At 40.4% G+C, this 17,023-nt stretch overlaps 1 protein-coding gene across 6 annotated transcripts in view; it reads right to left on the bottom strand.

Moving 5' to 3' along the window:
* Positions 1-17,023, bottom strand: part of LOC106576565 (tumor protein 63) — a 175,068-nt gene that overhangs the window by 92,636 nt on the left and 65,409 nt on the right. The window contains exon 1 of one of the 6 annotated variants that reach the window (XM_045687995.1): positions 5,076-5,265. The exons of the other annotated variants lie outside the window; for them this stretch is intronic. Coding sequence (XP_045543951.1) covers positions 5,076-5,117 — 42 coding nt within the window. The 5' untranslated portion in view covers positions 5,118-5,265. Of the gene's footprint in view, positions 1-5,075; positions 5,266-17,023 lie in introns of those variants that run through there. 6 annotated transcript variants of the gene reach the window in all.

Here is a 17,023-nt window from a genome sequence, read left to right as displayed (position 1 = left end):
TTGGAGCTAATGGAAATATTGGAGCTAATGGAACTTTTGGAGCTAATGGAACTATTGGAGCTAATGGAACTATTGGAGCTAATGGAACTATTGGAGCTAATGGAACTATTGGAGCTAATGGAACTATTGGAGCTAATGGAACTATTGGAGCTAATGGAGCTATTGGAGCTAATGGAGCTATTGGAACTATTGGAGCTAATGAAACTATTGGAGCTAATGGAACTATTGGAGCTAATGGAACTAATGGAACAATTGGAACTAATGGAACTACTGGAACTAATGGAACTACTGGAGCTATTGGAGCTATTGGAACTACTGGAGCTAACGGAACTATTGTAGCTAACGGAACTATTGGAGCTAATGGAACTTTTGGAGCTAATGGAAATACTGGAGCTAATGGAACTATTTGAGCATTTGGAAATATTGGAGCTAATAGAACTATTGGAAATAATGGAACTACTGGAGCTAATGGAACTATTGGAGCTAATGGAACTATTGGAGCTAATGGAACTACTGGAGCATTTGGAACTATTGGAACTACTGGAGCTAATGGAACTACTGGAGCTAATGGATCTACTGGAGCTAATGGAACTATTGGAGCTACTTGAACTATTGGAGCTAATGGAACTATTGGATCTAATGGAACTACTGGAGCATTTGGAACTACTGGAGCTATTGGAACTATTGGAGCTAATGGAACTTTTAGAGCTTATGGAACTATTGGAGCATTTGGAACTATTGGAGCTAATGGAACTACTGGAGCTAATGGAACTACTGGAGCTAATGGAACTATTGGAGCTAATGGAACTATTGGAGCTAATGGAACTATTGGAGCTACTGGAACTACTGGAGCTAATTGAACTACTGGAGCATTTGGAACTATTGGAGCTACTGGAACTATTGGAGCCAATGGAAGTACTGGAGCATTTGGAACTTTTGGAGCATTTGGAACTATTGGAGCTAATGGAACTACTGGAGCTAATGGAACTACTGGAGCTAATGGAAGTACTGGAGCTAATGGAACTATTGGAGCTAATGGAGCTAACAGAACTATTGGAGCTAACGGAACTACTGGAGCTAACGGAACTACTGGAGCTAATGGAGCTAATGGAACAATTGGAGCTAATGGAACTATTGGAGCTAATGGAACTACTGGAGCATTTGGAACTATTGGAACTACTGGAGCTAATGGAACTATTGGAGCTAATGAAACTACTGGAGCTAATGGAACTACTGGAGCTAATGGATCTACTGGAGCTAATGGAACTATTGGAGCTACTTGAACTACTGGAGCTAATGGAACTATTGGATCTAATGGAACTACTGGAGCATTTGGAACTACTGGAGCTATTGGAACTATTGAAGCTAATGGAACTTTTAGAGCTTATGGAACTATTGGAGCATTTGGAACTATTGGAGCTAATGGAACTACTGGAGCTAATGGAACTACTGGAGCTAATGGAACTATTGGAGCTAATGGAACTATTGGAGCTAATGGAACTATTGGAGCTACTGGAACTACTGGAGCTAATTGAACTACTGGAGCATTTTGAACTATTGGAGCTACTGGAACTATTGGAGCCAATGGAAGTACTGGAGCATTTGGAACTTTTGGAGCATTTGGAAATATTGGAGCTAATGGAACTACTGAAGCTAATGGAACTACTGGAGCTAATGGAAGTACTGGAGCTAATGGAACTATTGGAGCTAATGGAACTATTGGAGCTAATGGAACTATTGGAACTATTGGAGCTAATTGAACGATTGGAACTAATGGAGCTAATGGAACTTTTGGAGCTAATGGAACTATTGGAGCTAATGGAACAATTGGAACTAATGGAACTACTGGAGCTAATGGAACTACTGGAGCTAATGGAACTATTGGAGCTAATGGAACTATTGGAGCTAATGGAACTATTGGAGCTACTGGAACTACTGGAGCTAATTGAACTACTGGAGCATTTTGAACTATTGGAGCTACTGGAACTATTGGAGCCAATGGAAGTACTGGAGCATTTGGAACTTTTGGAGCATTTGGAACTATTGGAGCTAATGGAACTACTGAAGCTAATGGAACTACTGGAGCTAATGGAAGTACTGGAGCTAATGGAACTATTGGAGCTAATGGAACTATTGGAGCTAATGGAACTATTGGAACTATTGGAGCTAATTGAACGATTGGAACTAATGGAGCTAATGGAACTTTTGGAGCTAATGGAACTATTGGAGCTAATGGAACAATTGGAACTAATGGAACTACTGGAGCTAATGGAACTACTGGAGCTAATGGAACTACTGGAGCTATTGGAACTACTGGAGCTAACGGAACTATTGGAGCTAATGGAACTATTGGAGCTAATGGAACTTTTGGAGCTAATGGAAATTCTGGAGCAAATGGAATTATTTGAGCATTTGGAACTATTGGAGCTAATAGAACTATTGGAAATAATGGAATTACTGGAGCTAATGGAACTACTGGTGCTAATGGAACTATTGGAGCTACTTGAACTACTGGAGCTAATGGAACTATTGGATCTAATGGAACTACTGGAACATTTGGAACTAATAGAACTTTTAGAGCTTATGGAACTATTGGAGCATTTCAAACTACTGGAGCTAATGGAACTACTGGAGCTAATGGAACTACTGGAGCTAATGGAACTACTGGAGCTAATGGAACTATTGGAGCTAATGGAGCTAATGGAACTATTGGAGCTAATGGAACTATTGGAGCTAATGGAACTATTGGAGCTAATGGAACTACTGGAGATAATGGAACTACTGGAGCTAATGGAACTATTGGATCTACTGGAACTACGGGAGCATTTGGAACTAATGGAACTTTTAGAGCTTATGGAACTAATGGAACTTTTAGAGCTTATGGAACTATTGGAGCATTTCGAACTACTGGAGCTAATGGAACTACTGGAGCTAATGGAACTACTGGAGCTAATGGAACTACTGGAGCTAATGGAACTATTGGAGCTACTGGAACTATTGGAGCTACTGGAACTACTGGAGCTAATGAAATATTGGAGCTACTGGAGCTAATGAAATATTGGAGCTACTGGAACTATTGGAGCTACTGGAACTATTGGAGCTAATGGAACTATTGGAGCTAATGGAACTACTGGAGCTAATGGAACTACTGGAGCTAATGGAACTACTGGAGCTAATGGAACTACTGGAGCTAATGGAACTATTGGAGCTAATGGAACTACTGGAGCTAATGGAAATATTGGAGCTAATGGAACTACTGGAGCTAATGGAACTACTGGAGCTAATGGAACTACTGGAGCTAATGGAACTACTGGAGCTAATGGAACTATTGGAGCTAATGGAACTACTGGAGCATTTGGAACTACTGGAGCTACTGGAACTATTGGAGCTAATGGACCTTTTAGAGCTAATGGAAATACTGGAGCTTATGGAACTATTGGAGCTAATGGAACTACTGGAGCATTTGGAACTATTGGAGCTACTGGAACTACTGGAGCTAATGGAACTATTGGAGCTAATGGAACTATTGGAGCTACTGGAACTATTGGAGCTAATGGAACTACTGGAGCATTTGGAACTACTGGAGCTAATGAAACTATTGGAGCATTTGGAACTATTGGAGCTAATGGAACTATTGGAACTAATGGAACTACTGGAGCTAATGGAACTATTGGAGCTAATGGAACTATTGGAGCTAACGGAACTACTGGAGCATTTGGAACTATTGGAGCTACTGGAACTACTGGAGCTAATGGAACTATTGGAGCTAATGGAACTATTGGAGCTACTGGAACTATTGGAGCTAATGGAACTACTGGAGCATTTGGAACTACTGGAGCTTATGAAACTATTGGAGCATTCGGAACTACTGGAGCTACTGGAACTATTGGAGCTAATGGAACTATTGGAGCTAATGGAACTATTGGAGCTACTGGAACTATTGGATCAAATGGAACTACTGGAGCATTTGGAACTACTGGAGCTACTGGAACTATTGGAGCTAATGGAACTATTGGAGGGAATGGAACTATTGGAGCTACTGGAACTATTGGAGCAAATGGAACTTACTGGAGCATCTGGAACTACTGGAGCTAATGAAACTATTGGAGCATTCGGAACTACTGGAGCTACTGGAACTATTGGAGCTAATGGAACTATTGGAGCTAATGGAACTATTGGAGCAATAGTAACTATTGGAGCTAATGGAACTACTGGAGCTAATGGAACTACTGGAACTATTAGAACTATTGGAACTATTAGAACTATTAGAACTATTAGAACTACTGGAGCTATTAGAACTACTGGAGCTATTGGAACTATTGGAGCTAATGGAACTATTGGAGCTAATGGAGATAATTGAACTATTGGAGCTAATGGAACTACTGGAGCTATTGGAGATAATGGAACTATTGGAGCTAATGGAACTATTGGAGCTAATGGAGTTAATGGAACTAATGGAACTATGGTGAGTCAGTAGTTCTGATTTCAGATGTTAACAGGGCTAATGGCAGAGTCCAGGGCCACATCTCAACAGGACAGGGTATCGGAGCAGAGCAGCCATTTCATATAGCGCCTCTTCCCCTATTTAACAAACACTCCAGGTGTTTACATTCCCCTGCACACACACACACACACACACACACACACACACACACACACAACCCCGCACACACGCAGATAAACACATACAAAGCCACTGAATCGAAACACAAACGAAAAGTAATCTGCTGCCTAAACATCTTTCTCCATTTGTTTGTCTGTGAGTGCCACAGACAGATTTAAAATAATCACTTTGTTTTTAACTATTTCAACTTTTTCAAATTCCTTCTTTATGTTAGAGCCCCTATACCACCACTAAGCCCTAAGCCGCCAATAAACTCCGACACCGAATCACATCAAAAAGATTTCATGGGGTGAAAATATATAAAATATAAAAATGGCAGTAACACTACTATAAAGTATTGATATATTTAGCATTTCACCAGTCCCACCATGGAGCTCCAGAAGCTCCATGAAGCCAAGGGGACGTTAGCGGTCCCTGATGCCCCAGTAGGAGCCTCCTCCCTGGCTCTTACCTCGCTGTATGACGTGGGCGTCCCCGTCTCCAAATACAACATGTTGGCGCTGAGGTTGAGCAGTGCTGCTGCTGTGTGCTCCACAGACTCCAGGATGAATCTACACTTCTGGTCCCTGTCTCAGTCTGAATGAGTGAGTGGCTATGAGGACTATGGATGACAACAGAACAGGACAGGCAAAGAGTCTCTATAGGAATCTATGGGAAGGAGATATATACTGGGGGGGGGGTTGAGAGGAGGAGGGGTCTAAGGAGCTACCTGTCCAATACCTGGGGTGGTGAGTCCACACCCATCTCCTTGACTACCTCTCTCTCTCTGCTAAGACAGACAAACAGCTCACTCAGTTCATTCCATTCAATACAGTCAGTACAGTTAATACAGTTCACTCAGTTCATTCCATTCAATACAATCAGGACAGTTAATACAGCTCACTCAGTTCATTCCATTCTATACAATCGGCACAGTTAATACAGCTCACTTAGTTCATTCCATTCAATACAATCGGGACTTTTAATACAGTGATTGCTTTCAATGCAACCTGATTTATATCAACTTTACTGCACATTTCAGTTAGTCCTATCATTTTCTAAGGTAAAAACACTTCTGATTTGATACATTATCCACTTCTCTGTTGTACAGAACAACTCAAAGTGACAAGACGTAGCTCTGAATATCCACACAGACTAGTACATTCTAATGTCCTTAAATGCTATCAATGCTGAACGGAACTGAAGTCTACTAGCTGAACCTGTAGTCTAACGTAGATGCAGCAAAGAAGAGCAGATATTTGCTTATGTAAAACAGTAAACAACACTTTCTGATATTTTCAAGGCCTGCACTTTTACTAGCAACTCTATCCTCAAGAAAGGACTAATGCAGAGCAACACCCTGATAACAAAAAAAACAAGAAATGAATAGTACATTGAAGAGGCTATTGAACAGCACATTGAAGAGGCTAATGAATAGCACATTGAAGAGGCTAATGAATAGCACATTGAAGAGGCTAATGAATAGCACATTGAAGAGGCTAATGGATAGCACATTGAAGAGGCTAATGAATAGCACATTAAAGAGGCTAATGAACAGCACATTGAAGAGGCTAATGGATAGCACATTGAAGAGGATAATGAATAGCACATTGAAGAGGCTAATGGATAGCACATTGAAGAGGCTAATGGATAGCACATTGAATGGGATAATGAATAGCACATTGAAGAGGCTAATTACACATGAACGCTATATTGCAGCCGTGAGCATTTCCACTTCACTAAGCTATTTACTGTCTATATTATTACATGAACCTTAATTTGTCATTTAAACTAAGACATTTGAGAAGTTATAATAGTTTACAGTTTAAGATACAGTATATGATATAGAAAGAACCTGAGAGCTGAATCGAGGCCTGAGATACAGGTGAAGAAGGGCTGACAAAGCACAGGATAAATAATATATTGAATTGCATGTGAAATCAAAAAGTAAAACTTAATTTGACAATTGGATATATTTGAGCTATATATTTGAGTTTTTAGCTCCTGAAAAGGTTTTACATATAATGATAAGTACCTTTCAAAGCTTTAGAATAGCTTACACAGCTCACAAATTACCTTGACTAACCTGTAACCCCGCACATAGACGCGGTACCTGTACCCCTGTATATAGCCTCGTTACTAACCGGTACCCCCTGTATATAGCCTCGTTACTAACCGGTACCCCCTGTATATAGCCTCGTTACTAACCAGTACCCCCTGTACATAGCCTCGTTAATAACCGGTACCCCCTGTATATAGTCTCGTTACTAACCGGTACCCCCTGTATATAGCCTCTTTACTAACCGGTACCCCCTGTATATAGCCTCGTTATTGTTCTTTTTAAAAATATTTTCTTAACTCTTTCTTGAACTGCGCTGTTGGTTAAGGGCTTGTCAGTAAGCATTTCACAGTAAGGTCTACACTTATTGTATTTGGCGCATGTAACTAATAAAGTTTGATTTGACAGTGAAAAAAACTGTACACAAATGTTACCATTATGCTCGTATGTAATCAGATCTGTAGTTAGCTAGGCCTACACGTTAACATTATCAAGTGCTAGGCTAATTTGCAGACAGTACTGCAACCTGAGTGGCTGGAGGTATTAAAAGGAGGGGTGGTTGATGACAGTGCAGGGTAACTGTGGCGGAGGTGGGGTAAATTCTATTCCTGAAAGGACAAGAAGGGGAAAGTCTCTCTGACCCGAAGTTAAACTCTTTCAAAGCAGTCACTAAACCTCATTCCTCTATAACCTGGGGTCATCTGGAGTGATCTTCTGCAATCAGTAGCCACACCCAGCCAGGTCACCTAGGGATGGAAATTAAGCTCGCCCTTTAGCCTGAGGCTAACACTAGTAAAACATCTACCAAACTAATTACATTTGCCAAACTAGCACACTGAAAACATTGCATGGAACAGATTTTAGACTGTAGACAGTAGAATGCAGGCCAACCCCGGCTAGTAGAAATTGCCTGACTGGCCAGTGCCCAATATCTAAAAGCTACACACCCAGCCTTGGACCCTGGGGCTACAGACCTACAGGTCAACCTGTCCTGGCTGCAAAGTAGAGGGACACTTTAAACCAAATGGCCTCTATTTTTTTATGTTATAGCCTCCCTAGTCCCTCCCTTGGTACGGTGGCCTCATCTCATTCAAGGATTCACCTATTTTGAAATTGGTAATTAGTTGAGCTAGCTAAACAAACTTCTAATTATGTTAACACAACAGCAGGCAGCATGTTGAATAGAGGTTATGTTAGTGGCTTCTGAATACCCAGGAGAGTTGGAGCAGTACTAGTGTGTCTTCATGGGTAATACAGAGAATAGAGCTGGTTTAAGACAAGCAGACAGCTGTGTAGAGAATAGAGCTGGTTTAAGACAAGCAGACAGCTGTGTAGAGAATAGCGCTGGTTTAAGACAAGCAGACAGCTCTGCAGAGAATAGAGCTGGTTTAAGACAAGCAGACAGCTGTGTAGAGAATAGAGCTGGTTTAAGACAAGCAGACAGCTGTGTAGAGAATAGAGCTGGTTTAAGACAAGCAGACAGCTGTGTAGAGAATAGTGCTGGTTTAAGACAAGCAGACAGCTGTACAGAGAAAAGAGCTGGTTTAAGACAAGCAGACAGCTGTACAGAGAAAAGAGCTGGTTTAAGACAAGCAGACAGCTGTACAGAGAATAAAGCTGGTTTAAGACAAGCAGACAACTCTACAGAGAATAGAGCTGGTTTAAGACAAGCAGACAGCTGTGTAGAGAATAGAGCTGGTTTAAGACAAGCAGACAGCTCTGTAGAGAATAGAGCTGGTTTAAGACAAGCAGACAGCTGTGTAGAGAATAGAGCTGGTTTAAGACAAGCAGACAGCTGTGTAGAGAATAGAGCTGGTTTAAGACAAGCAGACACCTCTGCAGAGAATAGAGCTGGTTTAAGACAAGCAGACAGCTGTGTAGAGAACAGAGCTGGTTTAAGACAAGCAGACAGCTGTGTAGAGAATATAGCTGGTTTAAGACAAGCAGACAGCTGTGTAGAGAATAGAGCTGGTTTAAGACAAGCAGACAGCTCTGCAGAGAATAGAGCTGGTCTAAGACAAGCAGACAGCTGTGTAGAGAATAGAGCTGGTTTAAGACAAGCAGACAGCTCTACAGAGAATAGAGCTGGTTTAAGACAAGCAGACAGCTGTGTAGAGAATAGAGCTGGTTTAAGACAAGCAGACAGCTGTGTTGAGAATATAGCTGGCTTAAGACAAGCAGACACCTCTGCAGAGAATAGAGCTGGTTTAAGACAAGCAGACAGCTGTGTAGAGAATAGAGCTGGTTTAAGACAAGCAGACAGCTGTGTAGAGAATAGTGCAGATGACTAAGTTAAATGTCACTCTGCTCTCATTGTTTGTAACCTTCAAGTCACTTGAATGACCTTATAACACAAAGCCAAATGTAACTTTACAAGTCACAAACATCAAGGTGAGTCCGGTTATCCACATGATCTCTGTAACCGGTCCTAAATGTGAAGAATGGGCACGAGTTTAACTATTGACTTTTAACATTAGACCTCCTAGTCAATGAAAGGACGAGGTGGCACGGTTAAAGTGTCACCTCAGGTGACTCAGGTGACAATGCAGCAAAAGGGAGCAGAGCCCTAAACCTGATCCTCGCAATAATCACAAATTACAGCACAGCTGTGGTGACTGGGGGGGGGGTTAAATCTCTGAGAGAGGACCAGTCTTCAGGGGACTACTGCATTGTTATCAACAGGACAGAATATGTTATTGGGGGTGACATTTAGAAATTAGAATTAATCAAATACATCAATAATACAGTTTTATATTTGGCAACAGGATGTAGATCAGTGATTAAAGCTTGAGTTAGTTCTAAACGGTAGTAGAAACAGGATGTAGATCAGTGATTAAAGCTTGAGTTACTTCTAAACGGTAGAAGGTAAACTACTCACTGTGCACAAACTGGTTGAAACAACGTTGTTTCAATGTAATATGCCAACGTATACTGGAAAATACATTGGATTTGAAAAAAATACTATTGTTTTGAGGGAGAGATTTTCTACCACAGGAACATGTCATCATTAGGGTGACCAGATATATATTTTTATTTAACCTTTATTTAACTAGGCAAGTCAGTTAAGAACAAATTCTTATTTTCAATGACGGCCTAGGAACAGTGGGTTAACTGCCTTGTTCAGGGGCAGCACGACAGATTTGTACCTTGGCAGCTCGGGGATTTGAACTTGCAACCTTTCGGTTACTAGTCCAACATTCTGCCGCCCCAATGTATAAACATACTCAAATGTGGGACAACAGGATGATTTTGTGGGACATTTGCGGGACACCGTAGCCTATATGAACACCCTCCCGCTCATGGTGTAGTGCCAAGAGGAGACCCTCATAAGTTTGATGAAATTACCTTATATCTTTCATTCTAATATAGCTATTTACAGTGCCTTCAGAAAGTATTCATACCCCTTTGACTTATTCCACATTTTGTTGTGTTACAGAAATATGAAGAGTGGTACTCAGTAATGTGTTATATTGGATTTGTCCCAAACATAACACTTTGTATTCAAGACCAAAAATGTATTTTTTTTTCTTGTGTACAGCAGGTGTGTCAAATCAAAGTAAAAGCCATTTAAAAAAAAAACACAATGAATTTGGGCCAGGCATATCCTATTAGGTTTGTTTTTACCAAAAAAAGTGGCCGTACAACCAGGGGCGGAAATCCCGGGGGGGACGGGGGGGACACGACCCCCCCATCCTGGGAAAAATATGATTTGTCCCCCCCAATATATTACTGAAACATAACTATGTAATTTAAATAATATTAATAATACGCAATGAAAGCAATTGTGCTGATTATAGACACTTAATAGCGCATTTTTAAGTTTCAAAAGATTGCGACCCCCCCGCCCTTTGCCTCACAATGGTTTGATCCACTGCCAGTTCCTTAGCTTGCTACGTAACTGCTGTGAGGTTCATCCAGTCAATCGCGCACACACACACTAGCTGAATATGCAGAGCTAGCGCGCAAATATTAACTATTAAGCTAGCTAGTACCTATTCCATTTATGTGGCGTCGTCAAAGATGGAATCAGCATGCAGATGATGTAAGTTAGTGCTTCAAAGTCCCTGTGATAAGGTTAGCGATAAACTGAAGTCCAAACTGAACAGAACTACACTCTCATCTACCATTGTCTTAAATATATTTAATGGTCTCGTTGCAAAAGCTAAATTGTCGCAAGGGAACTTTTATTTATTTATTTTATTTCTCCTTTATTTAACCCGGGTAGCAAAGATTATAGCAAACACCACTGAAACTGAATTGGTGCTCGCTAGCTTTGCAAATTCAGCTATTGTTGGAAGCCAGCCAATATGAAACAAACTATTAAAATTACAAAAGGTTGCAGCATATGTTGTGTAAATGGTGAACTCATACAGCTGTCAACTCTTGTCATTTTAATCCGTTTCACATTTGCTAGCTACCTTTTAGATCGAAGCCCAAATAGAATGATTGAAGATGATAGAAGTCCATCTCCTACTGTAAATAACCTACACACTGTGTGTGTAGCCAGCCAGCCAGCCAGGTAGAAAAATGGCAGAAAAATAAAAGACGGACATCAGAGTATTTTTCAATACACCAAAACGCATAGTAAGAACCCTAGTAGCCTAATATCTCAAAGACTAGTTGATAAAATGTCCATAAGAAAGAAATGAAATTCTAATGGAAATGTTTCACAATGATGTCATTAGGCAGAGCAGGCAACAGATGGCACACAGACAGCAGAGTTGGGGACAGATATGCAGGGACAGACTGGCAGAGACAGGGAGTCTCAGGTAAGTTTGTTGAGTCTTTGTTTGGCAACATTATGAAAGGTTCTCAATTTTTTTTACTTGTAAAATAGGAACATAATTGGAAAATGCCATGGATACCCCCACTCTCAACTTAAACTGGTGACTGAACTAAGATTTGTTAAAGGCAATGGTATTGCTGTTGTGATTAGTTGTGTAGTTTTGGGTACCGGTAGTTAGGAGTACGGCAAACACCTTATTTCTTTGGTTCCTCAATATACATTTACCATATTACAATGTAGGCTATGTGTTTCAGCACTACTTTTGGTGTCCCCCTCAGGAATTGCTCTTGAGAAAATTTCATGTAATTGTCCCCTCCAAAGTGGATATCAGATTTTCGCCCCTGCGTACAACTGGCCCAAACTGCCTATTGATTGGATGCTGTATACAGCGTTTAACATATTAAAACAAAAATTATATTTGTCCAACCTTTGTTGCTATGGTTGCAGATGTGCATAATATGCTGAGACCCTAATCAAAAAGTCTTCAATAACTCCCAAAATAACAAAAACGTAGCTATAGGTTGTTGTAACATTTAAACTAAAAACATGTTTCAAAAATGTGTTTTGCAATGCTTTGTAAAGAAGGGCACCTATTGGTTAAAAAAAAATGAAAGAAAAGCAGACATTGAATAACCCTTTGGGCATGGTGAAGTTATTAATTACACTTTGCTTGCATACAGTAAGCCCTGCCAACGTGCTGCACGCCAAACAGCAATGCATTGCCACACACTCACACCCACACGAGCAAGCCAGTGTATTGTATCATATCATCGCAAATCAGTGGGCACTGAACGAATCGTCTACCGGACCGAAAGTTTAAACGTGTTGTAGGCTAAATGTCCGTGCCAAGTTTCGGTTCCAACGGGTCATTGCTGTAGTCTACAGAAAATTGAATATTGGATTGTCAAAAAGTTATAAGATAAATGATTCACACGCGGGTATAAATTACGACTAAAGGACAATAGGACAAACAAGCGAGTATAAATGAGTCAATAGCTGAGTCATCCTTAATAAAACGCTCACATTTTGATTAATTAAACTTTAAACTACGCAGCTGTCCTGCTTTACAGCGCGCAGCAGAGAGACAGTGTACAGACACGTGTACAGACACATGACACAGTCCTAGTTAGGCTACTAAAATGTTCCAGTCTGGCTTCCGTTTTTAAAGCTTGATAGTGAATAACCCTTAAAACATTAAAAGAAGAAACATATAGGCCTATTACAGAACCATTTGAGTAGTAGTCTAGGCTGGCTACTCAACTACAATACATGTTGATTGCACCATACAGCAATGCTGCGTTCAACCTCACCGATGATCCATGCAGTGCAAACATTTCAAAACCTCCCAGGTCTTTGTGGTTCAATCTGTTTGAAATTCACTGCTCATGAGGGACCATACAGATAATTGTATGTGTGAGGGGTACAGAGATGAGGTAGTCATTCAAAAACCTTGTTAAACACTATTATTGCACCATGAAACGTATTATGTGACTTGTTAAACACGTTTACTCGTTAACTTATTTAGGCCATAACAAAGGGGTTGAATACTGATTGACTCAAAGACATTTCAGCTTTTCATTTTTAATGAATTTGTAAACATTTTGAAAAACATAATTCACACTTTGACATTATGAGGTATTGTGTGTAGGCCACGGACACAGAATCTCAATGTAATCCATTTTAAGTTCAGGCTGTAACATCGGAAGTACACTGTATGTATGCAGTTAGGCCTAACTGTCCAAGTTTAGGTGGAATTTAACCTGAAAGGATTTGAGAAATGTGATTGGTTGAGGAGAGGCCAATGACATTGGCCTATGTCTCCTCTTGTGCTGTGCAGAATATCAGATCTCAACAACCATTGGTGAAGTGTTTAATATCACCAGTAGCCTACCATCCTTATGATTTATAGAAGAGACAGGTTGGAATTTCTGACTGAAATAGGGACAAATCAATGTTTTTATTTTTTTATTAATGGTGTTTTGAATTTGTTGATAAAAACACAGGACATGATTGTTTTGGTTACGGGACAAAGGGCCAAAATGTGGGACTGTCCCACAACCAAAAATCTAAGTTAAACAATGGGACTAAATCCAATCGAATTTTATTTAAAGTGTATTTAAAGTCTGATTTGATTTAGTTCTACTATTTATGTTAGATTTTTTTATTAAGATGGAACCGTGAATCGAACATATCAATTATACATTTGTAGATAAACTGGAATTAAAGGCAGACTAAGTCAATGGCACAGATGGAACTATCCACGCAGAAGATAAATCTCCGTTAAATGTTGATATTTGGTTGAGTTGACAACCAAACACAATTAAATATCACTTTTGAAATACAATAAATAGCCTATATATCACGTCCTGACCAGTATAAGGGGTTATTTGTTATTGTAGTTTGGTCAGGGCGTGCCAGGGGTGTGTTTGTTTTTGTGTTGTCGGGGTTTTTGGGTACTGTTCTATGTTTTGTATTTCTATGGTTTTTCTATGTTGTGTATTTCTTTGTTGGCCTGGTATCAATCAGGGACAGCTGTACATCATTGTTGCTGATTGGGAGTCATACTTAGGTAGCCCTTTTTTTCACCTGTCTTTTGTGGGAAGTTGTTTTTGCACTGCTGTGTTTAGCCTGCAATACTGTGCGTTCGTTTGTTTTGTTGTTAAGTGTTCAATAAAAGTTAAAATGAGCACTCAACCCGCTGCGCCTTGGTCGAATCCTTACGACGCCCGTTACACTATACACTTGTCTATAAGAGTAAAAAAATAAAAAATAAATGTTGGATTCACGTCTCCAACTCAACCAAAAATAAAAGTTAAAGAATGGGATTAAAATAAGCCAGTGGCACAGATGGAAATATCCAAACAGTAGATACAGCTCCTTTAGAAGTTGGTATTTGGTTGCATTAAGTGAATAGTCTAATGTTAAGGCTTTCTTACAAACTAACGTAACAATTTTTATTCAACCTTAAAATGAGTAACACATCCATGGCCACATTTTTTTGAGGTTACTTGTAGCCTAACTATATATTTGTTCTTATCTAATCTTCAGTGTGTATGTTCAAGATGGCACGCATAGGTTGTCGCAGGTCTGTGGAGCTCTTCACCACTGCTGTAATAATCTGTCAGAATCTCCAACAGCATTGATGATTTGTACCGTGTACTTTTAATGTAATCTCAACTGCAATCCAGGTCATTTGGTTCTGCTATGAGATGAAGACCACTGTTAACACATTAATCTGTTGTATAAATTAACTAAATATCTGATATTGTGAACATTTCTGTGCTTTTAAATAGTTGAAAGCACAGTGATAGACATTTGGGTGACAACAAAAAACCCCAAAATCCAACATTGTTTTTCCGTTGTAATTTTGTTGTGATTTTAGGTGGTTTTAAAGCATAGCGGTAAGACAATTCAACTAACTTTTGACTCGTTTTGCCTGGGTGAATACACGTTGTCATCACAACCAAATATTACCAAATTATCCACGCTCAAATAACGGGGTCTGCCCAATGGGTATGCATGTACTTCAACACCTAACAACAGCTTGTTTATTACAGAGAGTTAGCCACAAGCTAAAGTAATTAGCTAAAGGCTGTGGAGTATTCTTATGAGAGTATTTTAAATTTAAACATGTTTCAATTAATCAAAAAACGCAACATGAATGAATGTGCTGTTTCTGATACGCCATGGTTTCAGTGGATTTCTAACTCACAGAAGAATAAGAATATAGCTGCAAGCAGCAATGCCCGAAGGAGAATATAGCTACAAGCAGCAATGCCCGAAGAAGAATATAGCTGCAAACAGCAATGCCCGAAGAAGAATATAGCTGCAAGCAGCAATTCCAGGGTTCAAGCTGTGAGTCCACTGTGCCATCATCAGGACAAATTGGGACAAACCCCTTAGGATGAGCTACCTCTGTACTTCTTACCACGCTTGCCAAATATCAGAACTCAACATCAAACACATCATGCAATTATGCATTTGATTTATTATGGACAATTTTCAATGATGTTGACTACTTGAAATGTCTTCTCTAGAATTTCTGGATTGATTGGTACCAAATTTGGTATATAGCATACATGTACCCATTGTCTTCATATATTTTCCAGGACTCAAGCTCAAACAATATGGCCGCTATGAGCCAATGAGCTTGCACAAATGTTTTTTCCTGTCCAACAGCACCACCATTCGGCCAAACTGAACCATATTGTACAGGTTAGCTAGACTCAAAGCCCTTAGCATGTGTGTCAAATTTCATAAAACAGAATCAAACCGATTCAGAGATATAAACATGCGCCCGTTATACGATAAAAAATAATTAAATAAATATCGCCACCCTGTGCTGGATCTGAATATGCTAGCATTTGTTGAGTCTTGACAGGGTTTGTAACGTATGTAGTAGCAAGTTTTGTTGCAATATCATTTTCCTGTGTCTGATGTATACGCATTTATATGCTAGATGACGCCCACATGGCTGTTTATTGGTCAATGTAGCTATCCAACTTAGTTTAACATAAAACAAACAAACATATGTTGTTGAAAATACCGATTTTTTTTTCTTTCTTCCAAAATGGCGGGAAATCCATCATGGCAGATTTGAGGTAAATATCTTCCTTGTAAGAAGAGTGACCTATGTACCAAATTTCACAACTCTAAGTCACATGGTGTAAGGGAATGAGTAGGGCTGTGAAGGTGACCTTATTACCGCCACACCGGCAATCAGGAGACATGACCGTAGTCAAATTCCATGTCGCCGTTGAGTCTCCAAAACTGAGCTCTGATGGTAGCCTACCAAACTTGCTAGCAGACAGTCGATAATGGCGGCTCTATTGTCTCTCTAAAGATCAATGCAAATAAATAAAACACTTCATGATAGCCCTGGCATTCAGAGTTTGAGCGGAATTTGTACAATGAAAACCAGCTCCTCAGGATAACCTGTTGTAGTGAGAGCCAGCTCCTCAGAATCACCTGTTGTAGTGAGAGCCAGCTCCTCAGAATCACCTGTTGTAGTGAGAGCCAGCTCCTCAGAATCACCTGTTGTAGTGAGAGCCAGCTCCTCAGAATCACCTGTTGCAGTGAGAGCCAGCTCCTCAGAATCACCTGTTGCAGTGAGAGCCAGCTCCTCAGGATCACCTGTTGCAGTGAGAGCCAGCTCCTCAGGATCACCTGTTGCAGTGAGAGCCAGCTCCTCAGGATCACCTGTTGTAGTGAGAGCCAGCTCCTCAGAATCACCTGTTGCAGTGAGAGTCAGCTCCTCAGAATCACCTGTTGTAGTGAGAGCCAGCTCCTCAGAATCACCTGTTGCAGTGAGAGCCAGCTCCTCAGGATCACCTGTTGCAGTGAGAGCCAGCTCCTCAGGATCACCTGTTGCAGTGAGAGCCAGCTCCTCAGGATCACCTGTTGTAGTGAGAGCCAGCTCCTCAGGATCACCTGTTGTAGTGAGAGCCAGCTCCTCAGGATCACCTGTTGTAGTGAGAGCCAGCTCCTCAGGATCACCTGTTGTAGTGAGAGCCAGCTCCTCAGGATCACCTGTTGTAGTGAGAGCCAGCTCCTCAGAATCACCTGTTGTAGTGAG

The sequence above is a fragment of the Salmo salar genome, chromosome ssa10 (assembly GCF_905237065.1).
Source record: "Salmo salar chromosome ssa10, Ssal_v3.1, whole genome shotgun sequence".
Lineage (NCBI taxonomy): Eukaryota > Metazoa > Chordata > Actinopteri > Salmoniformes > Salmonidae > Salmo > Salmo salar.
This window is presented reverse-complemented; position numbering and strand designations above follow the sequence as displayed.